This window comes from Netta rufina (genome assembly GCF_964035555.1).
Source record: "Netta rufina genome assembly, chromosome: 13".
NCBI classification, from domain to species: domain Eukaryota; kingdom Metazoa; phylum Chordata; class Aves; order Anseriformes; family Anatidae; genus Netta; species Netta rufina.
Genome location: NC_140136.1, coordinates 10,876,287 through 10,899,111, shown reverse-complemented (window position 1 = coordinate 10,899,111; position 22,825 = coordinate 10,876,287). Strand labels below are relative to the sequence as shown.

The window sequence follows — 22,825 nt, the reverse complement described above, 5'->3', positions numbered from 1 at the left end:
TTGCATTCCCCTGCTGAGCAAGCGTGCTACCAGAAATAAAAACAACTGGTGTCTTATTTTATATTTTATTTTATTTTTTTCCTTTTTTTCATTTTTTTTCCTCAGGGAAAAACTAAAAGATACAGATGCCATAAAGGGTGTAGCTCACTATTGGATCTCTAAAAACATTTTTTTTTTTTTTAATTCCAGAAAAAACTTTTTGCAAAAATCGGCATGTAAACAAGAAGCCCCTTCAGCCCCAGAGGCCGCTCCATTATTTCCTCAGGGAGGTCTCGCTGGCCGGCACCTGGGAGCGGGCAGCGGGCACCTCGTCCTCTTCGGGCACCCCATCCTGGGGGTAGACCACAAAACACAGCTTCTGTCCCCAGCATGTCACCGACTCTGCAGAGAGCAAGTGTGCAGCGGTTAGCGCGGCAGCTCGAGCGCTCCTCAACGTTGCTGTGGCGCCTGAGGGGTGTAATGCCTGACGTGGCGGCCATTTTCCTGGCTGAGGCCTTTGACCCTGCTGCGCTGCCCCCCAGCCCTCCAACAGCTTTTATCTCTAGCGAAGTGACAAAGAAGTGTTCGCAAAGCACAGGTGGGTTAAAATTGGGCTGTTTTAGAAACGACTCTTTGATGTGAGGGGTCCTTCACTCTGCCCAGAGGCTTGTGGAGCCAGCACGTGAGGCAGGGGAGCTGGGCCGGGCCTGGCGCTGCGCTGTCCCTGAGGAGCCTGAGGAGAGCCCGGCTGCAGGCAGCATCTCACCTGAGGTGAGGGCTCCTTTTCCCTTCTCTCCTCATGGGAAGTTTTTTTCTCAGAGCAAAGCAGTTTCAAGCCAAGCACAGCTAAATCCCAAACGACTTGTGCAGTTTTATGCGAGTGATAAAGTAAGGCCTTCCTATCTTTTGAGCGTGAAATAATTCATCATGCTGTACAGGCACTGTGTAGTGCTGGTGGGAGGAAAGCAGATTGAGGGACAGACAGGGCTTTTTATCATTCTTTTTGTGATAGTTCAGTTGGGCTTTACATGCTTAAAGTGATATTCTTGTGAATCTGCTTTGTGGCTGAGGCCGCAGTGAACAAGCTGGGTGGATGGGGGGATGCCCAGGGACACAAAAGGAGGCACATATGCTGAGGAGTGAGGAAAGCAGTTGCCCACGTGAGTGTGCTGCACAGCCACAAAAATACAACCGCTTCCTCATGTCCGGGGAGTCACCCACACCATGTCTGACTGCCCGACAGCTTGTCATTACTTCTGATTTAAAACCAATTTCCATCTGCAAGCAGCACATGGCCTGCTTTGTAGAGGAGTCTAAGGGGTGTGCATGACTGGCAGTGATGGTTGGGCTTGCTGGAGGACTTGGCACTGGCTGCGTGGAGGCTGTGTAGAGCACTGCAGACCCCACTGTGAGTGTTGGCCACAAGGAGTGCACCAAGTCATTGCGGTGTTGCTTACCTGTTAACCTATTTACACACTTTGGTTTGTTTCTCCAGTAGACTCCAAGAAAAAACACTGGCACTCCAGTTAAAATGATAATGAGTCCGACTCCACAGACAACTGGCTCAGAGTATATGCTGAAGATCAGTAGAAATGCCCAAAATGCCAGGTAAGTGACAGGGATGAGGAGGTTCACCTGTGGGGAGAGAATAGAGCAGAGCATGACTGTGCAGAGTGACAGTGGTGGCTGGCTGGCAGTGGGGGCCAAGGCATCTGGAGTCCCCTGGGTTTCATCCCCCTTCCTTCTGCCACTGCCATCCTCTCTGCCCATCCCATCAAGTTTAGTTCTGGAAGCCTTTGTATCCTATTTTTATACTAATGGCACTGTGTGGCATGATTTGGGACCCTGAAATGTTACCATTACATCACCAAAAGAACTGATCTTCAAAGCTGGGGGACAGAGGGTTTGATTTGCCTGTCCTGCCCTTTGCATTGCTACTGCAGCCAAGGGATTTAGCTTTAACATTTTTACCTTGATAGGTCTGAAGATTTTGGGTTTCTTCCAGCGTAACACAATCAGGCCTATAATTGTCACTCCATAGCAGAGGTAGTTAATAAATGACACATAGTTGATTAGTGTGTATGTGTCTCCAACAAGCATGATGATAAGAGTGGCCAAACACTGTAGAGAGAAAGATAGTCTTATATGACTCATAACTAATAAGGTAGCTTAAGAGCAACAAAGGCAAGCAAAAAAAAAATAAATAAATAAAAGCAGTTAAACTCCTGTGTTTACAGTCCTGCTGTGTTGCCAGAACAGGACATTTCTGTACCTGCTTTCAATGACTGCACTCCACCAATTTTCATTTTAAAAGCTATTGGACCCTATAATAGGGACTTCTGGCAAAGGTCAGGTTGTCTATTATGAGGAAAAAAAGGATTTCTGGTAGACTAATATTTTGTTGTCAGTACACGACTTTGTTGCAAGTGCCCTGTATGTTATAAAGAATAAAAGCTTTGCCCTTTCTCCCTGCTGTCCCGTGGCTCATGCTGCAGATGACCACCATCATTAATCTCCTGCACATTACTCGTGTTAGGAAACTGGCAGATGGATGATGGAAATTTCCATGCAGACTCTTGCTTGTTTGTACTTTATTTCTGAATAACTCTGTAAAGTTAGGAGAGCTGACTCAGGGTTCACAGGGTTGCTCCTCAGATCCTGTCCCCCCGGCCCAGTGGTACCACATGGTATGAAGACCCCTCATGCCATGGACCCATCCTGTAAATGTTGTCTGCTGGTGGCCAAAACCTAAGGGAAACTGAGTGTCCAAATCCCTCCAGAGAGCTTTCAGGACTTGGTTCTGTGTCACTCCAGGCTCTCTTTTTGCTTATGTCCTTTTTTCTTAATTGGCTGTTTTAATAGCAAAGGCCTCTAGGGAAGGACGATTTGTGTACCACTGGCACCAGTAATTACGCACCACCATAATCAAATGACCCGTTGGTCTCTCCATTCCCCTGTTAAAAGCCTTGCAGGCTATGCAGGGGTGGAGGGGATTTCAACATCCTGAGCAGTCTCACCACAAAATTCATTTTAAATAGGGCAGTGTTGTACACTGGTGTCACATGACATGCTTCCTGCTTCCCTCTGAAAGGTGGACAGTGTCAGACATACATCTGACCCTTTCCTGTCCCTAGCAGATTTTGCATTGAAGACACTTAGGGCGATGAGGTTTCTTGCGTAGGTGACATGAATGTGTCAGAGCTGCTTGCTGCGTGGGCGTAATTCCTGAGAGGTACTGGGCTGCAGAGGAGTGTGCTGTTTCCTCCCCTGATTACCATGCCTGACGACAGCCTCGCGCAGCAGGCGTGAGAGCCTGTCACTCTCTGCTGTCTTGCAAAAAAAAAAAAAAAAAAAAAAGTCAGTTTATTTTGCATTTAGCTTGGACTGTTCATTTTTGAAAGAATTAGTAATAATACAGGTCTCACTGGTGATGCTAAAAAGGCCTTTATGTACAAAGAAACCTTTCTCCGTGCAAAAAGCTGCTAGATGTTATGCACTGCAAAAGAAAAGAGAACCTAATGTATTAATTAGATTTGCCTGAAGTCTGACCTAATTTGCTATTGTAGCTGCCTACACTATATTATTTTTATATTTATTTGTTAAGAAATTAGTATTTCATAGCAGCATTTGGTATACCCTGTGCTGCATTAAAGTACCCTCCAATGATGAATTGATATGCAGTGTTAGTTCTGTAATTTGCACTGTAATTTAAGGGAAATGTTTGGAGCAGACTGGGAGGCTGGCATACGCCTGATTTATCAGCCCTGCTCTGTGCAGGCAGCCTGCTCGTGTTGTGGCTATTTCCCAGTGAAACAGCCTCTGAAACTCAGCACGTTATTTGAGCTGATGTATTTCTAAGGGCAAAGAAGTTTTGCTTCATCGGCATCAGCCAAGTTCAGCTGCCTGGCATGAGTCCAGGATGGAGCCAGTGCTTTCTGTTTGCTTGAGACAGGACAGATGGGCTATATGGTTTACCCCAAAACCCTGTACAGGCAATGCACGAGATGTTTGTTGTCAAGCACTAAGCCCCAGGAATGCCATAAAGCCTCAACTACACAGGTATTTTGTCATAAAAGTGGTATATGTGCAGAAGGCTTATCTGATAAAATTATGTCAGTGTATTGTGCCAGAATTGCTGTTAGAGCCAGGAGAGTCACGTGAATGTGTGCCTTCTTAGTGCATCTTGCGTCAAATCCTCATTGTTTTGAAATCAGTGGCAAATCTGCAGTTGACTTTGATGCCACTGAGATTTCAAGCAGATGCCCTTGGGAGAATACCCTTGCTTGGGCTATGAAGTCAGGGAGTGCAGTATCAGGGGTTATTCTTCCTCTTTAGTGTTGTCTTTGCCACAGTAAAAAACACCAAATATTCTAACTCAGCTCTTTGTAAAAGTGTATAAAGATCTTTGTTTCAAGTAACAACTTCCATAAGTCATTAGCATCATGGAAATTTTCAATGTCTAAGCAAAATAGAGAGATCTTCCTTCAGGGAAACAGCAACCCAACAAGCCCAAAGCTTCCCAACATTCTGACTGGTGTTTTCTACTCTTTGTGGATTGCCCTCTTGTATGCCTGATGTATTCATTCAGCAGATACTTTATTCAGTGCTGCTGTAATGCCTGACTGTACTTGCTTGTTTTTACAGAAAATAAATATTCCAGGTCCTCAGAGCACTGCGGTCTCATCCCTCTCAATACATTTTGCTCATTGTGTGTAACATTTGGAGCACTTTGTCCTCTCCCTGGGACCTGCCATGTCTATGGCTTTGGCAACAGGATCTAAACTAGTCCTGCCAGAGTGGAGTTAGCAGTGAGCACGGGGATTTCCTCTGTGTTAAATGTTTGCAAAAAGCAGGCAAAATAGGAATTTGGAGGGGGGGGGGGGAAAGCTAATATTTTCTTAAATGAGGTATCTCCATTTCCAGACAAAGACACAGTCTGTCACCCTTGTGGGTAGGAGAAGTGATAATGGGCTTAAATTGCAGCTCAAGTTAGATGTTAGGGAATCACTCCAAACTGCAAGGGTAGTTGTGAGTGACATTATTTAGGAGGCTGAAGGCTGCTTCCCCCTGGAGCTGTCAGAGCTCCTCAGGCAGCACCCACCAGAAGTCCTCCTGGACAGCTTGTTTTTCCTCAGGAATATAAATGACCTCTCCAGGATTTTTCTAGCTCTCCTTTCCATGATTCAATATTTCTAAGAGCTTGCCCCGGTCCAAGCAGGTTACAGGACGACAGGGCAGGGGCGGCAAAACTTACACAGACGAGCAGGGCGGGGATGGGCGTGCAGTGCTTCACGTGGATCATGGCAAGCAAACTTGGTAAATGGCCTTCTCGGGCACCAGAGAAACATAACCTGAAAATGAGAATAGGAACACTAATCCACTGCATGTACAACAGCTTTTTCAGTATCTAGCTGTACAGGGTCTCTAATCTCAACTGCCCTCATGGGTCTTGGAGTGGAAGGAACCTGCTCTCATTTGATGCTGGTTTGAGGCTGGGGAGACCACAGCTTGTTTCTTACTTTCACAGGAGACTCATGCATAACCTGGCGTAAGTTGTTTAAACTAGACCATTTGTTATATGAGGCCTTTAGTGGCTAAATGTCATCTGTGAAACCAATTGGTCTGAGATGCCTAATTACCTCTGAGGATGACGACTGAAATCTGTTCAGTCCCTGTCTGCCAGTGGCATTGCCTCTTTATCCAGGGTAGGGTGAATACAGTGCAAATTGTGAGGTGAGCAGCCATATGTCTCTAAGGCACAAAAAATCTCTCAGATAGTGTTTCTAGTGTCAGAAGAGTTTTGGATAAGGTTTCATGTGCCTTAAGATTTCACTTTTAAATGCTTAACCTGTTACATATGTACTCAGATTTGTACCTTATTATGCTTGTGTAAGTGCTAAGATAAATAACTTTCCTGAGGTACTTAAGAGTTGGATTGTTTCCTCAAATTTTGTCTATAACTTTAAAATTGAGTTCAGACAGGTCAATTAATACAAATAGACTTTACAGATTCTGGTCCTGCTATCAGCAGTGTACATGCAAAGCATCTTGCCTGGAAGGAGTTTCTTCATCACGAGAATGACATGTCTGTAACTGGGAACAGAACCAGGCCCGAAAACTCCTTTTTCAGCTAAGCATAATTTAGCTTGTAGCTACTAGAGCTTTATTGATGTAAAATTACTTTGTTTCCGTACTGAAGCTGTGTTTGGCACTTACTGTGAGTTGTTCCACATCTGCAGACACTTTTAGTAGCTCATAAGGGTTATTTTGCAAGAGATTCTGTGATTCAATATTACATTTGCTGATTGAAACAGAGCAATTCATAACTGAATGTATCCAACATGCCCAACAATGATCTCATGTGCTATAACATCCAAAATGTCTAGCTAGCATTTCTTTAGCAAATTAAATTAAAACAGCCCCTCCCCAAATCAGATAATGTTCATAAAATTGTACTCCATCTAACCTTGATGAGGTAAAAAGGTATCCATTTATTCCTCCAAATGTAGATAGGGCCACTGAGACTGGCATAACCCAGGAAAAATAGCCCAGTAACTTTTCACCAAATGTCTAAAGCAACAGAAGGCAGAGAAACTGAAATACACTGCAAAGCACAGAACTGAAATCAAAGTGTATTTTAGACATCCAGGGAATGGTTTACTTACTACCGCCACAGCGTTGGAAGACAAGAGCTCTTGGGGTGACATGGCAGTGAAATATGCAATGTTGGTGAACGTGTACACAAATGTCACCAATGGGATGGATATGAATATGGCACGAGGTAGGTTCCTAATAAAAGAATTAGGAAGGTAGATAAGAATTGAGTCATACACAGTGAGACCACAACAGCCTTGTACAGCCTGGGGTGTTCGTCCAGCCACATGTTTTTTTTCTGCTGTTTCTCAGGCTGTGACTGAAAGAGCACCGCCTCTATTTCCTGTTCTACCCATCGTGATTTTAAGAAGGTTGAAACTCTATGAAGCTTTGTCATGCTTCATGTGCTAAAAAATGCCCCATGTTTCCATAGGGCTATTTGGATTAAGGCAGCATGTTACAAAATAAAATGCCTTGGTTTGCTTTAGCTTCATCTACTCTGGAACTGAATTGGATCCTGTCATTCAGGTAGCTACCTTGGCCCATCCCATCCCATCCCATAAAGCTTATTTGGTCATACAATGCCAATGGTAACCTACCAGAGTGAAGATTTGCTAAATTGCTAATCCACAGACCTCTTTAGAGGTGTACAGCTAAATAGTTCTGCATCTAATGCAATAATGCATTTTTTCTTCTGTCCATCAGATTTGGAAAAAAAGGCATTTTTCAATGCTTTAACCTTTGTGATTTTGATTGGATTTAGTAAAAATTGGAAGATATTTTTGGTTACTGAACAACCTTTTATATTTTATTTTCCCCCCAGAGGCTGCAAAAATAATGATAATAATAAAAAAACTCCATCCACTCCCTTTTTATTTCTCAACTGAGACCATATTTGCCTTATTTAAAACATAACTTTTCATTGTTCAGCTTTGAAATTGTGGTGGCCCATTAAAATGCTGGTATTTTAATGAGGGAACACATTACTGATCTTTCTTTATTCCTGCCAAGATCTCTGGGTGTGCACTTTAACACTCAGTTGTGTGAAGACATGTGCAGGGCTGCTTGTGAGATTGCAGCTTTAATTCATTTTCATCCAGGCTGTGTGAGAGCTTAAACTTCTCCTAGTTTAATTGCTGTGTGCATTGAATGCCCAGAAATAACTGATGCTCCGAGAGCTGCTTTTGGCATTCATCATTCCACTTTATCATCTCAGAAATTTTGAAACTTTGGAGCTTTGCTTTACTAAACTAAAAATCTCTTTCCCTTTGGCTTTCCCAGCCTGCTGGTGATAAATCATTTCAAAGCCCCTTCCCACACGCACGATCCCCAGGGACATGACATGTGGCACCCTGGAGGGTGGGTGCCCGCAGCTGCGCTGCAGCTACAGGTGCACAGCTGAGAGTGCTACCTGCACTGCTAAATAACTTTCCAATCTTCTCTTTCAGGTGTTTGTGCAAGATCCCTTTGGGTGAACAAGCAAAGCAACTTGCAGAATAATTCAACGCTTCTCTAAAAGCAGACAGCTTCTCTAAAAGCATACCTCTCCCTGTAGGTATGTGTGACATCTCATCAGTGGTTAATTTTCTGTTACAGATTCACCGTACGATTTGACAGTACCACAATGATAATACTTTGTCCATCAGCTGTTTTGATTGAGTTGATGCTTTGTGCAATCTGTTTCTAATTTTCAGCATTGTGTTTCTTTAACTTGCCTGTTATCCTTTCTAAACAACAAATCTCTCCTCTAGAAACGCCAGTCCTGTGGACATATAACGACATTGCTGCAGCTTATTAAATGAATGATATTATCAGATGGCCCCAAAGTCTCAGCACTTCAAAAAAAATTGGATGACACGGAAATGGATACTTGCCTGCGGGGATCAACCAACTCTTCTGTTACATAGTTCAAGAAGTTCCAGCCACTGAATGCAAATGACCCTTGAAGGAAAGCTAACGCTAAATGCCCCACGGATGGAGTCATCCAAAAATTGAATGCTTTGCTGGGTGTCAGCTCTTCATAGTTTCCTGCACAGGAAGCACAAACAAGAGGTTAAGCCTTCCCCTGAGAGAAGTGCTACCCCCCAGAGCCACCAGGAACTGGGTGATCTTTTATTCTTTTTTTATTGCTCGAGTGGATTTGAGACTTCATGCTCATCATGTTCTATACAAGTCACCACGGGCTGACACTGCACTCGCAGTGCTTTCTAGGGGTCGGCATCCTGGGGAGGCAGCTCGGGCTGTACACACAGGCATCGCTCTGCAGCTCTCTGCAACAGCACCAGCTTCTGCAACATACAGCACCCTTTGTCAACTTGCACTGTTCGAGGATGCTTCCTTGACAGGATAGAATCCTGTCCATTCTTAATGCAATTTTCTTTTGCAAGAGTTTAATGTTGTTTAGTAGAAATACTGGAAAAATAAAATGTCTATGGGGCTGGAAGATTTGTCAAGACTGTCGGACTGTTATCACTGAGAAAACACAATTTCTGCTCTGTAAGTGCCCTGTTTCGTCTTTCCTTACGTGACTCATCATACACATGATGAAAACATCATGAGCCTTTTGTGTTCTCTGTTTTCAATTAAGGTGGCAATTCAGCAAGACATTTTTTGCCAGTTTTTAATCTTACAAGAGACTTTTTGTAGGAAATCAGACTTATGCCCCAAGTGAATCAGGTGTCTTCCTGAGCTGGGCCCAGCAGTCTATGAACCTAAAATTTGAGGAGCATACAATAGATCATAAATTTTCTGTAACTACTGTAAAACATCTTCAGATGCACTCCTTTATTCTGTCAAAATCAACAACGCAGGGCAGAAAGAAATGTGGTTAAGGACACAGCTGATTTCTCTGTTGCGCCATCTTTTCATGACTCCGTACACTATTGTCATACAGAGGATATACCTCCAGTGTGCCTGTGCTTGGAAGAAATCCCTCAGCAGCACCTGAGATGAATGATTTTCCACTGGGTCACATACATCTGCTGTATGGGGGTGTCTTTGTCCAGGTGCCCTGACCTGAAAACAGCTCCATTGAGCCCAGAGAGCATCCGCAGCCACCACAGCCCTTTGCAGCACAGGGGCTGCTCCGAGGGGCGCAACCAGGCCCTGCTGCTCAGCTAAAACCTGTCACCCCTTTGGGTTGCTCTGTAAGGAGGGTAGAAAAAATCAAGTCTAGCAACAGTACCATACCCGTGTTAGAGCTGTCTCACAGAGTACCTTTAAAGATCTGTATGAAGCCCACAGTAATGATAAGGGCCAAGGCTAAGAGTTTTCCTGCTGTAAATATATCCTGAATGCGTGTTGCCCATCGAACGCTGGAGCTGTTCACCCAGGTCAGGAGTACTGGAGAGCAAAAGACTGAATTCAGTGAAACGAAATTACGTTTATTTAAGAACACAGTCAAAGCACTGCAAAACACCGACTGCTGCATGTGTTCCCCCAGGGAGCTTGGCTTGGCTGTGAGGAGGGGAACGGTCTTGCCCTAAGGGGCACCCAGCTGCAGACAGCACCTGTTGCAGCTTTCCCCTGTGGGGCTCTGCTGCTGGGGCTCCCCCAGCTCGATGAACTGTGCCTGGTCAGAGCCCAACGTGCCGACTGCGCCAGGATTTCTGCCTCCTCACGGGAACCGGTGAACGTCTTCTTTCCCTGAAGCTCCACCTCACTCCTGCCAGCACTGTAAGTAATTAATGCAGAGCCGGTGGCGGTCTGCACTTCTTACATACTTGTATTTGTGAATGTAAAAAAGGTGGTGGGAAACCTGCATTTGGTGAGCTCCCCAGGACCTGCTCCTTGCAGGTAGGTGAGGAGGGACTGAACGTCCCACATGGGGCACAGTGTCTGTTCTGGGACCTTTCCGCCTGCTTTTTGGGTTGCAGCTGTGCCCCCATACAGCGGGGCTGTATGCCCAGCCCTGCTGGAGCAGTCCCTTGAGCGGTCTTGTGCAAAACTGAGGCAAGCTTTGTGTACGCGAGAAGGAAATACTCACGTAAACACACCATGGAGAGGATCCTGGAGGCATTATAGGGGGGAATACAGTTAGGGAACACAGGCTGCAGGACATAGTTTGAGAAGGTCAGTGCAATGACAGCCAGACTGGTAGGGTACATGATAAGCACAGCGCTCCAGAGCAGCAGAAACCTGAAAACAAGAAAAAGCACAAGAAAAAAGGGCTAGGGTGTGCTGGAGGAGCTGGAGTCACCTGCTTGTGGTTCTCATCGCTTTTCCCATGCTCTCAGAACAATCTAGATTTTAAGTGAAGCATTTCTAAGCAAAGCACAGTTTAGAAATGTGTTAAGAGTGAGCACTAAGATCATTGGGCACCCTTAGATTTAGCTTTGCATGTTGAAGTGAAGGTGGCTCTGTTGCTCCTGGGTTGATGTGTTACCACGTTTCAGGCATCTCCAAGGGGCTTGGGCTGCTGCCGCCTCCCTGCCAGGTACTGGCTGCTTTCTTGGCAGGTCAGCTCCGCACCGTGAGGGCAGTTTGATGCAGAAGTGCTCTGCGTTCACCCAGCCTGGTGCCCGGCCTCAGCTGTGGCTGAAGGCGATTGCACCAAACCAGGAGGAATCCTGGCAGATACAAAATTGTTCTCACTCCGGGAGCAGCAGCGGACCCAGTTTGTGTTTTAAAATATTTGAAGTGTTACAATTTCTGTAGAGAAAAATGGTCATTGCAAGAAAGTGAACTCTTTCTTGCCATATACACATAGATAATTGTAACTACAGATGTATACACACATTAATTCATTCTATTCATGCACCAGTACAGTGTGCAGGGGTGTCTGGCACAAATGAGGATCAGAAATGACATTTCCAGGTAAAATAGCATAATGTCTAGATGATGCTGTGTTGCTCTTTTAAGGGCTGCTCACTCCCAGCATGCCTGCCTGCTGCCTGCCCCCTCAATCTAGTGCAGCTGGGGAGGTCACTGCTGGTGCAGCTGACCTGGTGGGAGGGCTGTGCCTGGTGCTCGTGGCTAAGGTGGTGAGTGTTTCTCAAACTTCTCCTTTGCCTTGCCTTGTTGTTTCTGAGAAGTATGGGGCAAGCTGGCACTTCCCTTTTCTTATTAACTTCAGAGAGTTAATTTGGTAAATTGCCATGATGCAAGTACTTCCCAAATGGTGCTGCTGGTTTTTAAAATCCAGTGCGTGTACGTGAGACTCCTTTTTTCAATTCTTAACGCTTCTTATTGTGGTTCAGAGTGGCTTCCTCTGGTAACTAGTTTGGTCTTGTAGTGAGAAGGGTGACAAAGTCAGGCTGGGGCAGCTCTGCAGACTCTGCTCACCCAGCAGGAGCCTGGGTGCTGGGGACAGCACAGGAACCTGCTTGGTTACATCACTGAGGACTACCTATGTTGTCTTAAAGACTGCAATGATCATTTGTGATAGTGTTCTGGTGGTGCTGGGTGAATTTAAGCTCAGACCTTATTGCCCTTGAATGAGCCCCAGCTGTGCGTGCCCCAGAGGCATCACCTGCAGCTGGTTGGGATCTGTCAGAGCCACACAGGTGGTGGCTTTTTGGGGGTAGAACCCCCTCGTTCCTCCCTATGGCTTTTGTCTTCTTCCCGTACAGTCTGTGTAGAACAGAGAGCTGAATTCAGTTAAAAATGTTCAGTGTGAAGAATTATTCTGAAAACAGTATTTCAGCCAAAATTGGCACTTACTTCTATGTTGTAATATAAAGTGCATTAAAGTTGGTATCTGGTGGAATACAGTTTAATGAGAATGTGAATAATTCAGTAGATTTCTGACAGTCAGTTTGTTTCATGCTGAATTGAAATACATGCAGGACTGATAACAGCAATTAAAGTAAATGCAGAATTTTAGCAGAGGGTCACAAAGTTGCACTGTCAAACAGGAAGCTCGGATGAGAGATGGCATTAAAATAAGAAGCAAGCTTGTCTAAGATGTAAGCCCAATGCTATCTTATTTTGTCAGGTAAGTCTTAAGCAAAGCCTAGTTCTGATAAAAAGCTATCAATGCTGGTCTCTCAGATGATATTGGAGCTGGGCAACTCTGCTGTGCCCTCGCCTTGTTCCTGTGGTTTGCCCCAGGTGTAGGCTGCCATGGCTGGCCCGTCTGTCTGGGGCTGTATGTCCTGGTGTTACGCTGGTGGCATGACCCAGGGCGTGCTATGGCTGGTGGGTAGGAATCAGTATGGATGTGAATACCCAACCCTTGGAGCCTGCTAGGAAATGGTTGCTTTTAAAGTACCATCTTTTATTCCTACCTTGTGTTGGAAGACTTGAGAACAGGATTTCCCTAGTGAAGAACAACTGTTTCAGATCTGCTGTAATTAAATAAGGTAACGCAGTTATGTCTGCAAGAAATCTCAGCCCTAAGTTTCAGATGTTCTCACTATCAGAGTGTGCACAAGCTGACAAATTGAGCTGCAAGCCCCATGGTTCAGGGTGTGCTTTCTGTCCATGGCAGTCCTGGATGGGTGTGCAAAGGTAGCGTGCCTGGTGCTGGAAGCCCAAAGCCCAGTTTGAAGCAGGGAAATGTCCTGGCACCTGCAGGGTAGCTCAGCCTGGCTGTTCAAACAGAAAGGGTGGTCCCCTGAGTTGTGGCTGAGGGCATTGGGGCTGAGCCCTTTCTGATAAGCTTTCCCAATTACTCAGTAATTTACAGTACTACCAGAACCTGAGAAGTTGTTTTCCCTCATCTCTGACTAAGAGGATGCCAGACCTTTAGAAAAAGGCTCAAGACAGCTGAATGTACAGAAAAAGGAAGATGTAGCTGTTCTTGTGATTCTCCTGCTCGGGAAGTCTGAGTGTTGCAGTTTGCGTGGGAAATCTGAGCTGCTGCGTGTGCTGATGGCCAAAGGGCTGCTAAAGCAGCCTCCTGCCTGCGTGCTTCTGAGCAAGCCCTGCTCACGTAATGAGCATAAATGCTAGCTGGACGGCCTCCGCCGTGCTCTTTGGTGTTGAATCTGGTCCAAAGTCCATTGAAGTTAATGGCTATCCTCCCATCAATTTGGATGTGTACTAGACAATGTCTCTAATTAGATGTTTTTTACCCCCCCTCATTTTAGAAACGCTCTGCAATAAGTGACAATCTGTTGTGGGGCTTCCTGCTTTTAGGAAGCAGTGGTATTCCTCTGGAAGTGCCAATCCTTCCTGGACCAGACGTGTGTTTTACGCAGACACCCCTGTATGCTAATTTGCTCACCCGTGGAAAGCAATGAACAGCACGGATTGATCTGCATCTCTAATAGAGTCCAGTGGAGTTAGTGAAACCAGTTCTCAAATACATATTTGGGATGTGCCTGTGCTCCCAAAATGATGTCACATTAGATGTATCATAGAGTCAGAGCAGCCTATAAAACCAGAAAGGCAGAGTGTATGGTACTTGGGTGTTATTAACAAAAGAATACAATTTGTGTTAGAAACTGCTGCTCAGATCAGCCTATTGTAGGAGAAGCTGAATAAGTTCAAGGCAGTTTGAGCTAGTTTGAACATTATTCATATTATCCCATGTTGCTGAAAGAATTATTGTCTTTGGAAACTTTAGATTGTGCAACAACAACAAAAAGGAAATACAGAAATACATTTGAAGTGTGTTTTACTTGTGGTTTGAAGTAACATTTATCAAAGCTTTGGGTTAGAGCTCTCTGCTGACTTCAACACTTAATGATTTTATAGTAAGGGTGTATGTTCAGTCATCAATCAGTGCTGGTGAAAGCTACATTAGTTGCAATGCTATTGCTGAGCATCCAAAAGGAAGTTGTATTTATCAGAAATACACTAGTGGGTTTTTCATAAAGCTGAACTTTGTTGTTTTCTTCTGGAAGTACACCTATTAAACTTACTTACTATTTTGGGTAAAGTTAGTTTTCTGACCTGCATAACCGTGCAAGTACCTATGCAAGCAAATGAACTGTGCTGTTACACTGCTCCGCAGCATGGGATGTGACAAGTTCCCTGCGCTTAGTTTGCCCGTGTACAAATGCTATTTAAACCAAACATGCTTCCAAACAAAGCTAAAAGTGGAAAGTCTGTTCTCTGGTACCAGCCCAGAGCCTGGAGCAAGAGGAGCTTGTCTCATCCTTCTCCCTGGACATGCTGCTGGGAAGGCTGAGCTTGTGCAGAGGTGAGAGCAGCCAAAGGCCCCCGGCTCCCATGTGCTGCTGGGGTACTAGCAGTAACTCATGGGTGCAGCCCTGGTGCGTGTTCCAACCCTTTTTAAAGACCTCTGGGTCTTTAATCTGGTCTTCCAAATGTGCTCCCAGACTTTCTCATTGCCTTTTCTTCTGCATTTGGGGTAGGTGCTGTGTCCCTACTGCAGAACAACCTGCGCATGCGTTTCCCTGCCGCTGCACAGCATTTCATGCACTGTGCTTTGACGTGGAGCCCAGCCATGCAGCCAGAGCTTCTGCACTTTGGGAGTGCCTCTCTCCCGCCTGTGTCTCTTTAATTCTCTTCATCTTCTTACATCCCACTTAGCAGCATTACAATTTCCATCCCCACCTCCTGCCCCCTGCACAACCAAACGCCAGTACTGCCAGGCACAGAACATGCGGCACCAAGTACTCTGAAGGCTGCTATGATCAAACAGTTCTTCCTTGTTCCTTATACCTAATGAGGGAAAACAGGATTGGGGTGGTGCTGTGGATTTTGTGTGCAGGAAGGTTAGGGATAAGCAAGAAAAGTGAGAGGAGGTGTTGGGGTCTGGGTGGGTACATCTCATGCTCCTGTGGTAAATGTCTTCTGCCTGAATAGACCAAACCAGACAGACTTGTCGTTGGGGGGGGGAGAGTCTCAGAAATTCCTTCCACAGATGGACTAAACTTGTGTGTGCTAAATTGGTTACTCTGCTATAGGAGGATTGGATCAGAAGACAAAAATGAACTTTGGAGAACGGAGCATTTCTTTTTCTGGGGGGTGATGTGCAGGTTCCCAAAGCCCTGCTTTCAGCTCAGACCTGCTGATGAGTGCTGGGGGCCCGTGCGATTCTGGAGTAGAAAACAGAGTGCTTGTGATAGTGCTGCTGAACCAGTATAAGGCAGTGGCTCAAGTCTGACAAGCATCAGGAAAATGCCTTGTCATCCAGCAGGTCTTCAGGTGCTGGCTTTGCAGGGTGTGCAGGTGGTGCTGCGCCATGGCAGGCATGAACAAGGATACAGCTTGTGGGACAGGGTGACTTCCTGCTTGCATTATGCCTGGCCCAATCTTCAGCAGCTAGCCAAACTGCGGTGAGCTTGTTTTCTAATGGTTTGCTTTCTCTAGTTTGCAGTTACTGTGTTTATTTTATTTTATTTTATTTTTTGTAAATGAAACACCAACACATTGCATGGCCTCATTACTTAAGAATTAATGAACTGGCCACAACATTTTGGTGTTCCTTTACTGAGCTGCCAGTACAGGGAGACAATTTAAGTTTCCTTGTTAAACACACAATGAAATGTACAGTAAAATATACAAGATGACTTCTTTTCACTTGTCCCTTCCTCCTTTAGCCATTTAGCTTTTTCTATTTTCAAAGAGAAGCCATTCCCTGAGTTAGCATCCCCCCATTTGCGTTTACAAGGCTTTGTGCTTTGTGCAGCTGCAGCTGAGGAAGCGGAGCTACAAGCTGGCATCTGTGCCCAGGCCACTTCTGTGGGCCAAATTCCTCCTTGAGGAACTCTCTGTGTTCTGCTGCAGGAAGGTCTTGCAGTGTAGTGCCATAGCATTATTTGCTGCCTTCTCACCACCAGCTAATGGAGGGCTTTGATTTATGGGAAGCAGCTCCAGCCTGGTAACCCTGGTGTGCGAAGCTCCTCAAACACAATGTGCTTGCACTCCTGGCTTGCGCACAGGAATGTCATGTGGACACAGCTTTGCTTATAGCATTGTTCACTGTCATTGATTTGATTAAGTCGGAGAGGAAAGTGGAAGCATCCATTGCGTTCAGTCTGAAGACAGAATCAGGAGCCCTGCATAGGGGCGATGGGGTGTTTCAAGTGAGAACAGAAAGGATGACGTTACAAAAGCATGTTATTGACAAATGTTCTGTTTCTTCCACATCAGATGTCTTTTCCTCACTAAATACTTAATGCAAATGTGTTTTTAAATGACTGAAGAGATATGGTACTTACCCAGCTAACCCACCAAAAATCTCAGTGACGTAGGAATAGTCCCCTCCTGACTTGGGGATTGTAACTCCTAGCTCAGCGTAACACAGTGATCCAAGGGCAGCGACCCCACCGCCGAGCACCCAAATAATGAGAGCGAGTCCCACCGAGCCGGTGTGCTCCAAAACCCCTTTGGGTGAAATAAAGATCCCAGAACCAATGATGTTACCTGGAAGGAACAAGGGTTTGCAGTGAGATAAGTGAGTGAGAAACTTGTTTTATATTCTGTAAAGGCAAACAAGCATCGCACCCCATCTCCCACCCCAACACCTCTTTACCAGGTTTCACTTGCTTATTTTATCTGATTAAACTCTGGGGAAAACGCTGCCGTTTATCAGAAATGAGGCAGGGTAAGAGCGTACTCAGATCTGCTGAAGCACTTCAGAGATATGGTGAACATCTGTGTTTAGAGGTTTTGTGGCATGAATTCAGGCAGCTTGAAAAACTGCCTGCTGCCACCTGCTATGCCCAAATATTTTATTGAAGGGAGTTAAAAATGTCTTTTTGATAAAGATTTTTCATCTCCTTCTGAGGATGGGAGTTCACTTTTTTTTTTCTGTAAGTAGGATTATTTATAATGTAGGGGCTAAGAGGGGCTCTCGTCACAAGGGCAAATTAAAGGTTGTGCTTGGAAAAGTCACTTCAAAGTCTGGAAATATTAGAAATCTATTAACATTTAATGTTTTCAATACATATGCTGCTTAGTCATTGCCCCTAGATCTTAGGGGGATATTGTGGTGTGACTGCAATGTGGGACAATGTGGACTTTGTCCTTCTGATTTTGTTCGGTCAGCACATGAGCCGAGGGGGTGCTGGGTGTCGCAGACACTCTTTGTGTGTGTGGGGTCAGGGCATGGTCATCCTCCAGGAGCAGCGGGAGCTGCCCTGCATGAAGCGAGGTCTCATAACTGCTCAGATTATGGAGGGGGACTTCTTGGTGTTGGACAGACTGGGGATTTTTTGAGCAATATCTAAATAACACTCTTTCCCAAAAGGGCGTGAAGACCTTATGTCATAGAACTCAGCTGAGACTTTTCTTCCTTTATGAGTTGGTGTTAAAAGCCTCACTTGCAAAACTGACTTTCAGCCTATGCTGTTGAACTGCATTTCTTATCAGTACAGTTACAAAAAAAAAAAAAGTCAATCCAAACCAAGAACTGGATACCAGTCGTTAATGAGTTATTGGCATCTAAATGAGTTTCTCTGCAGTCTTTGAACCTGTGTGTCAGCAAATCTAAGTTTGCTTCCTCCCCTCTGCTTTGTAAGTTCTTCTCAGCTCGCAGCGGATAGCACGTTCCATAAACGCATCCAGGCTTTCCAAATTTTGCTGCATTTTGCTTCAATTCTGTTCTTGCATTTCTGAAAGCAGCTTCTGTGAGTGCAGAGAACCCAGCTGGTTGTGCTTGTATGTAGCTATGGGTTTGCAGCACGTGTGTTGAGGCAGATAATCTATCTGTGGTTTAAAATGAAATTAGGGTAGAAAATAGACATCTCCTGCAACTGATAAGCAGGTGGCTGCTTCCTGGAAAAAGAGGGAGGGTGAGTGGCCATGGGGGAGCTCTGTAGCTTGCAGATCCCTGCTGGAGGACCCAGAGGGTTTCAGGCTTCATGAAGCAATAGGCTGCTTGTTGCCTGAGGGTTTCACCATGGGTGAAACTATTCCCTGGGTAATAAAGTGTTAGTGTAGCATTGTAATGACAAACCAGAGAATCGAACTAAATGCAATAATATATAATTCAACAAAGATACAGTCTTGGGATGATGTGGCTGGACGCTTGCTGTGCCTTTTCTATTCACTGATGTGTCAGTTTGTGGAAGGGCACAGCTCCTTACTGGTGCTATGTCAGGAATAAAAGCAGTCTTTTCAACATTACAACTGAACCCAGCTACAAAGTGCCCCCAGGCTGCTTCATCTGTGGTGCAGCAGCTGAAAGTAGCGTTGTCCCTGCTCAGTAGAAAGGAAGTACTGGTGCAAATTAAATAAACTGATGCAGACACCCCACAAGTTGTAAAATCAGTTTAAAAAGTCATGACATTGACCAGACTTCTTTTCAAGTTTTCATTTTAATCAGTAAGCTTTAAGGATACCCCTGTTCACCTTTTAAAGAGTCCTTCTGCTGCCAGAGGAAGGCCACAATCACTTTCTCTTTAGATGAAAGTTGAGAGTCACAGCCGTCTTTTGAAGAAAAACACTAAATATCACCAAAATGTTGATAACACCTTTGAAGTGATGTCATTAAATCTTATGAGGTACCTGAAAGCCACGTTAAAAGAAGAAAAGATTTGCTGATGTACTGTTAAAGGGCTTAGCAAGCCATGTCTCTAGCTGGCTCACCTGCCTGCTAACGATGCTCAATCCTGTTGTCACTTGTTGGGTACCACTGTCCTTTTGATACTGGGTAACAAGTGCAGCCGTGTGAACCCCCTCAGCCCGCCCCAGGGAGGGTTGCAGGGACCCTCCTCTGGCACCACGGATTGTGTATGGAGAGATGGGAACAAATAAGACAACCTGGGAAGACGCAGGGAGCTATGTGAGGGAAATACAACACCCACCTCTTCCTGTCTATGCTCTTCCTTCCTTCCTTACCCTCCAGAGAGCGAGGGCTTCGGCAGGAGGACGTGCCCGGCCAGTAATGGAGCGGAAAGAAAGGTGGGGGGCCAGGCCAGCTGCTTCCTCCTGCAGCGAGCTGCTCCGGTGGCTGAGCAGGAGGATGTCCAAATTTAACTCTTGTGTAAATAACAGGGGGAAGGGAGTAATCACAAACTGGAGGTCACTCAGATGGGATGCAGGCAGGAGCAGTGCCAGGACTGGTACGGGCACATCTGCCCTGCCCTTCCCTTTCCTTTCCCTCTGAGACCTACGAGTTTTAGAACGGACATCTTTCTTGGTTTGTATAATTCTGCTCCTCCCTGATTCTGTATGAGGAAACAGCCTCCCTTGGTGGGTGCTTGGGTTTGCTTTTGGGACCAGAAGTGCTTTCTATGCATTAAAAAAAAATATTAAAAAAAATCAGATGAGGAATCACAGCAGCTTGTGCTGAAGGAATGTCCTGATGCGATTGAGTTGCCCCATGATTTTCAGAGTTAACAGATTTGTTCTGGGCCTTCCATACTGGGAACCTACATGGCTGGAATGGAGTGGGCAAACCTTTCAAGAAGACAGATGAAGAGTTAATGTATTGCTAAAGCATACATAATACCTGATAAATTTTATGTGTTTTTTTTTGGTCATAGTTTCTACTGGTGACTGAAGTGTCACAACTCTCTAAAAACAAATAAGCATTTCTGGAAGACTAGTTGTGCCCTGTTCAAGAGCTGCAGTAACCCCTGAATTGAAGCTGAAAAAGAAATAACTGCCTAGGAGCTTAAAAACTGTCCTGATGAAATCCCTTGTAGCACTGCATACTACTCATATGTATGAAGGAAGACCTTAAGTTACAAGGACACTTAAAAGTGATCCCCTACCTGCCAGCACAACGCCAGTGTTTCTCTACTTTTCAAAATGCACCTGGAAACAATGCAGTTTTGGAGGAAGCCAGTGGTATTTTGGGGAATATATTGAATTGGGGACATTCTGCTGCTCGCCCCGATAGACCTGTAGGTTTTAACTTCCTGCTTGGGATGGGACAGCATTCCTGCTCTGGCAAGCCCAGTGCTGAACTGCCTGAACACCCCACAGCTGAGCCCCTGACCCACCCTGTGCCTGCCCCTGCCCAGCACTCCCGTGTTCAGGTAGCTCCTGCGCCTTTTGGTAGCAAGCAGTGAATGCAAATGCCCATCCTTCAGTAAGCTGTGTGCAAGTGTTTCCACCTCCGTATGATTTTTGTCACCTTATAATTGTGTCATTACGTGTAGAAAGGAGAAAATCCCACCACAGCATGGTATTCCAACTGGTAACGGACAAGAAATTGAGAAAATCTTCAAGCTCACGTGTAGTGCAGTATCCATCTCTGGAGGTCCCTGAGCACTTTCAGGCTGTTTTCATGCCTGAGTTTTCTCTACCTGCTCAGGTACTTTGGCTGTAATGGGAAAATCTGTGGTGGGCTGGAAAGAGTGGGGAAATGGAGAGATCAGTGGCTGGAAGCAGTGTTATCAGGCCATGACACTGAACCCAAGGGAGGGAGAGTTGAGTGCTGGTGAGGTGCAACCATAGCGACAAGGTGGCAGCAGTGATAAAGTGCAGTCTAAATGCACAGACAGAAAGTTGGCAGCTCGGTGTGCTTTTAGATGTGTGCACTTGGCCTTGACAAAGCCCTGACTCGCTCTGTGCTTTGGGTTTCCATCCCAAGGAGAGGGCATTGCTCAGCACCGTGAGCCTGAGCACTGGGTGGCAGAGGGCTTGCTGACAGAAAAAAACTGTGGTTTGGACCCAAAGAGCTGAGGAGAGGAGAGATCTGTGACACAGCACATCTTGGAGTAACACCCTCCTGCTACGGCAAGACCTCCAACACAGCCCTCCTTGTGCACGAGGCTGCGCTACACCAGGAATAGCCAGTATGTCATTTAGTCAAGGTTAATTTGAGGTATAGCCATCTGTAGGAGCAGGACAGGAGGAACTGGCAGCCTTCTGGAGGCTCATTTCATGCAAACATTCACTGAATTTTTTGGTTAAATTAAGTAGTTATATTTAAAAATCTAATGTCCTTCATCAATGAGTATGTTATAAGGCAAAACTCTGCTCCAAACTCATTAGGATTTCCTATTATTTTGCTCACGCAACATGTGCGAAAGTTGTATCAGCCGGAGTGGAAGTGCTACGCCCCTTCTGACAACAAAATGTTCTTATGGAAACGTGCCATGGCTGTGGCAATGTGCCTGGGAAGTACCTTCGCTTCACTCAGTGTAGATGTGTTTAAAAATAGATACGGTGGAGATGCTGAAATGCTTCAAGAAGATGAGATGCCAGAAACTGCCTGATGAGAAGCAGAATTTTAAGGAGGTACCTTGTTCTTAGGCCAGTAGATTTAGCAGTAAGGCAAACACTTTACCCACAAATAGGTATTTCTAAGCAAACCCTGGTCAGCAAGAACTGAAGGGAATTTGGAGAGCAATTCCACGGTGAGAACAAAACTGGCTGTGTGGTGCCGGGAGAGAGGCATTACTGAGCTCACTGTGTCAGGGATAATTTGTTCCAGCTTTACTACTGCTGGTATTCCTGATACTCACTACATTTATTTATTTATTTATTTATTTTTCTTCTAAGAACTGAATATGTGAAAAAAAGGAATTCCTTCTTGTAAAACAGTCACTCTTTCCACTCCTTTGTGGCCTTTGCTAGAACTTCTTGCAGCAAAACTACCTATTGAAACCTAAAGGAAACTAATGCTTAAATCACATGTATTCATGTCTTGGCTATATCTTATAATACAGAATAAGATATTTAGATCCATGGATATATATATATATATGTTTATATATATAAACTCTTATTGGAAGTAATACAGCCTTAATCCTGACTGGGAGATATCAGCCAGGTACTGGGAAGCTGTGTGACCAATTCCCACAAACCAGCACTAAGCAACCACAACAAACACCACCTCAACTACCAAGGCTGAATCATGAGCTTCCCATGTGGGCAATGTGCCCCCCACCTTCAGATCAAGGCAACAGAGGGGCTGATGCATTCACGCAGCACAACTCCTTGGAGAAAGCCTGTGAATGCACACTTGTGTTGCTGTGCACCTCTCGCTTGCTACAGGTGTTCAGTGCATTCCACCAGCTACAAAAGTAGAGGATAGAGAGAGGCTGAGCCATTTGAAGTGGGGTAGGTGAAGTGTGATGGAAATTAAGGGCTGGGACTTACAGCAAACATGTCTGAAAGGAAGACTTTACCCCTGAATGTGTCCAGGAGCGTAGGATGTGACTGAGCAGGTATGATTTGCCAGGAGCTGAAATTTGAGTAAAAAGTGCAAGAGATGATGGCTTTTTTGCACTTGCTGAGCTATGCTGTGAGAAGAAGCAGGGGCAGACTATTGAGAAGGGACAAATGATGATAAAGAACATACCAGAAGACAATCACAATGTAGCACTTCTGTTTAATTGCTTTGTTCAGGGTAAGGCATGTATGTTACTGCAGTGGCAATAGCAGAAGAAATATTTTTAGCCTTTTTTCATATTATGCAGTGTGATATTGCATATAC

The 22,825-nt window shown here is 45.1% G+C and overlaps 1 protein-coding gene across 1 annotated transcript in view; it reads right to left on the bottom strand.

The window, feature by feature from the left end:
• Positions 1-190: 190 nt before the first annotated feature.
• SLC7A10 (solute carrier family 7 member 10) overlaps positions 191-22,825 on the bottom strand; it is a gene marked incomplete at its 5' end in the record, with an annotated part of 40,222 nt that continues 17,587 nt past the window's right edge. The window contains 10 exons of the mRNA XM_084294791.1: positions 191-381; positions 1,437-1,614; positions 1,951-2,100; positions 5,234-5,330; positions 6,446-6,549; positions 6,645-6,768; positions 8,448-8,601; positions 9,790-9,915; positions 10,559-10,710; positions 16,650-16,854. Of these exons, the coding sequence (XP_084150917.1) occupies positions 254-381; positions 1,437-1,614; positions 1,951-2,100; positions 5,234-5,330; positions 6,446-6,549; positions 6,645-6,768; positions 8,448-8,601; positions 9,790-9,915; positions 10,559-10,710; positions 16,650-16,854 (1,418 nt within the window). The 3' untranslated portion in view covers positions 191-253. The remainder of the gene's footprint in view (positions 382-1,436; positions 1,615-1,950; positions 2,101-5,233; positions 5,331-6,445; positions 6,550-6,644; positions 6,769-8,447; positions 8,602-9,789; positions 9,916-10,558; positions 10,711-16,649; positions 16,855-22,825) is intronic.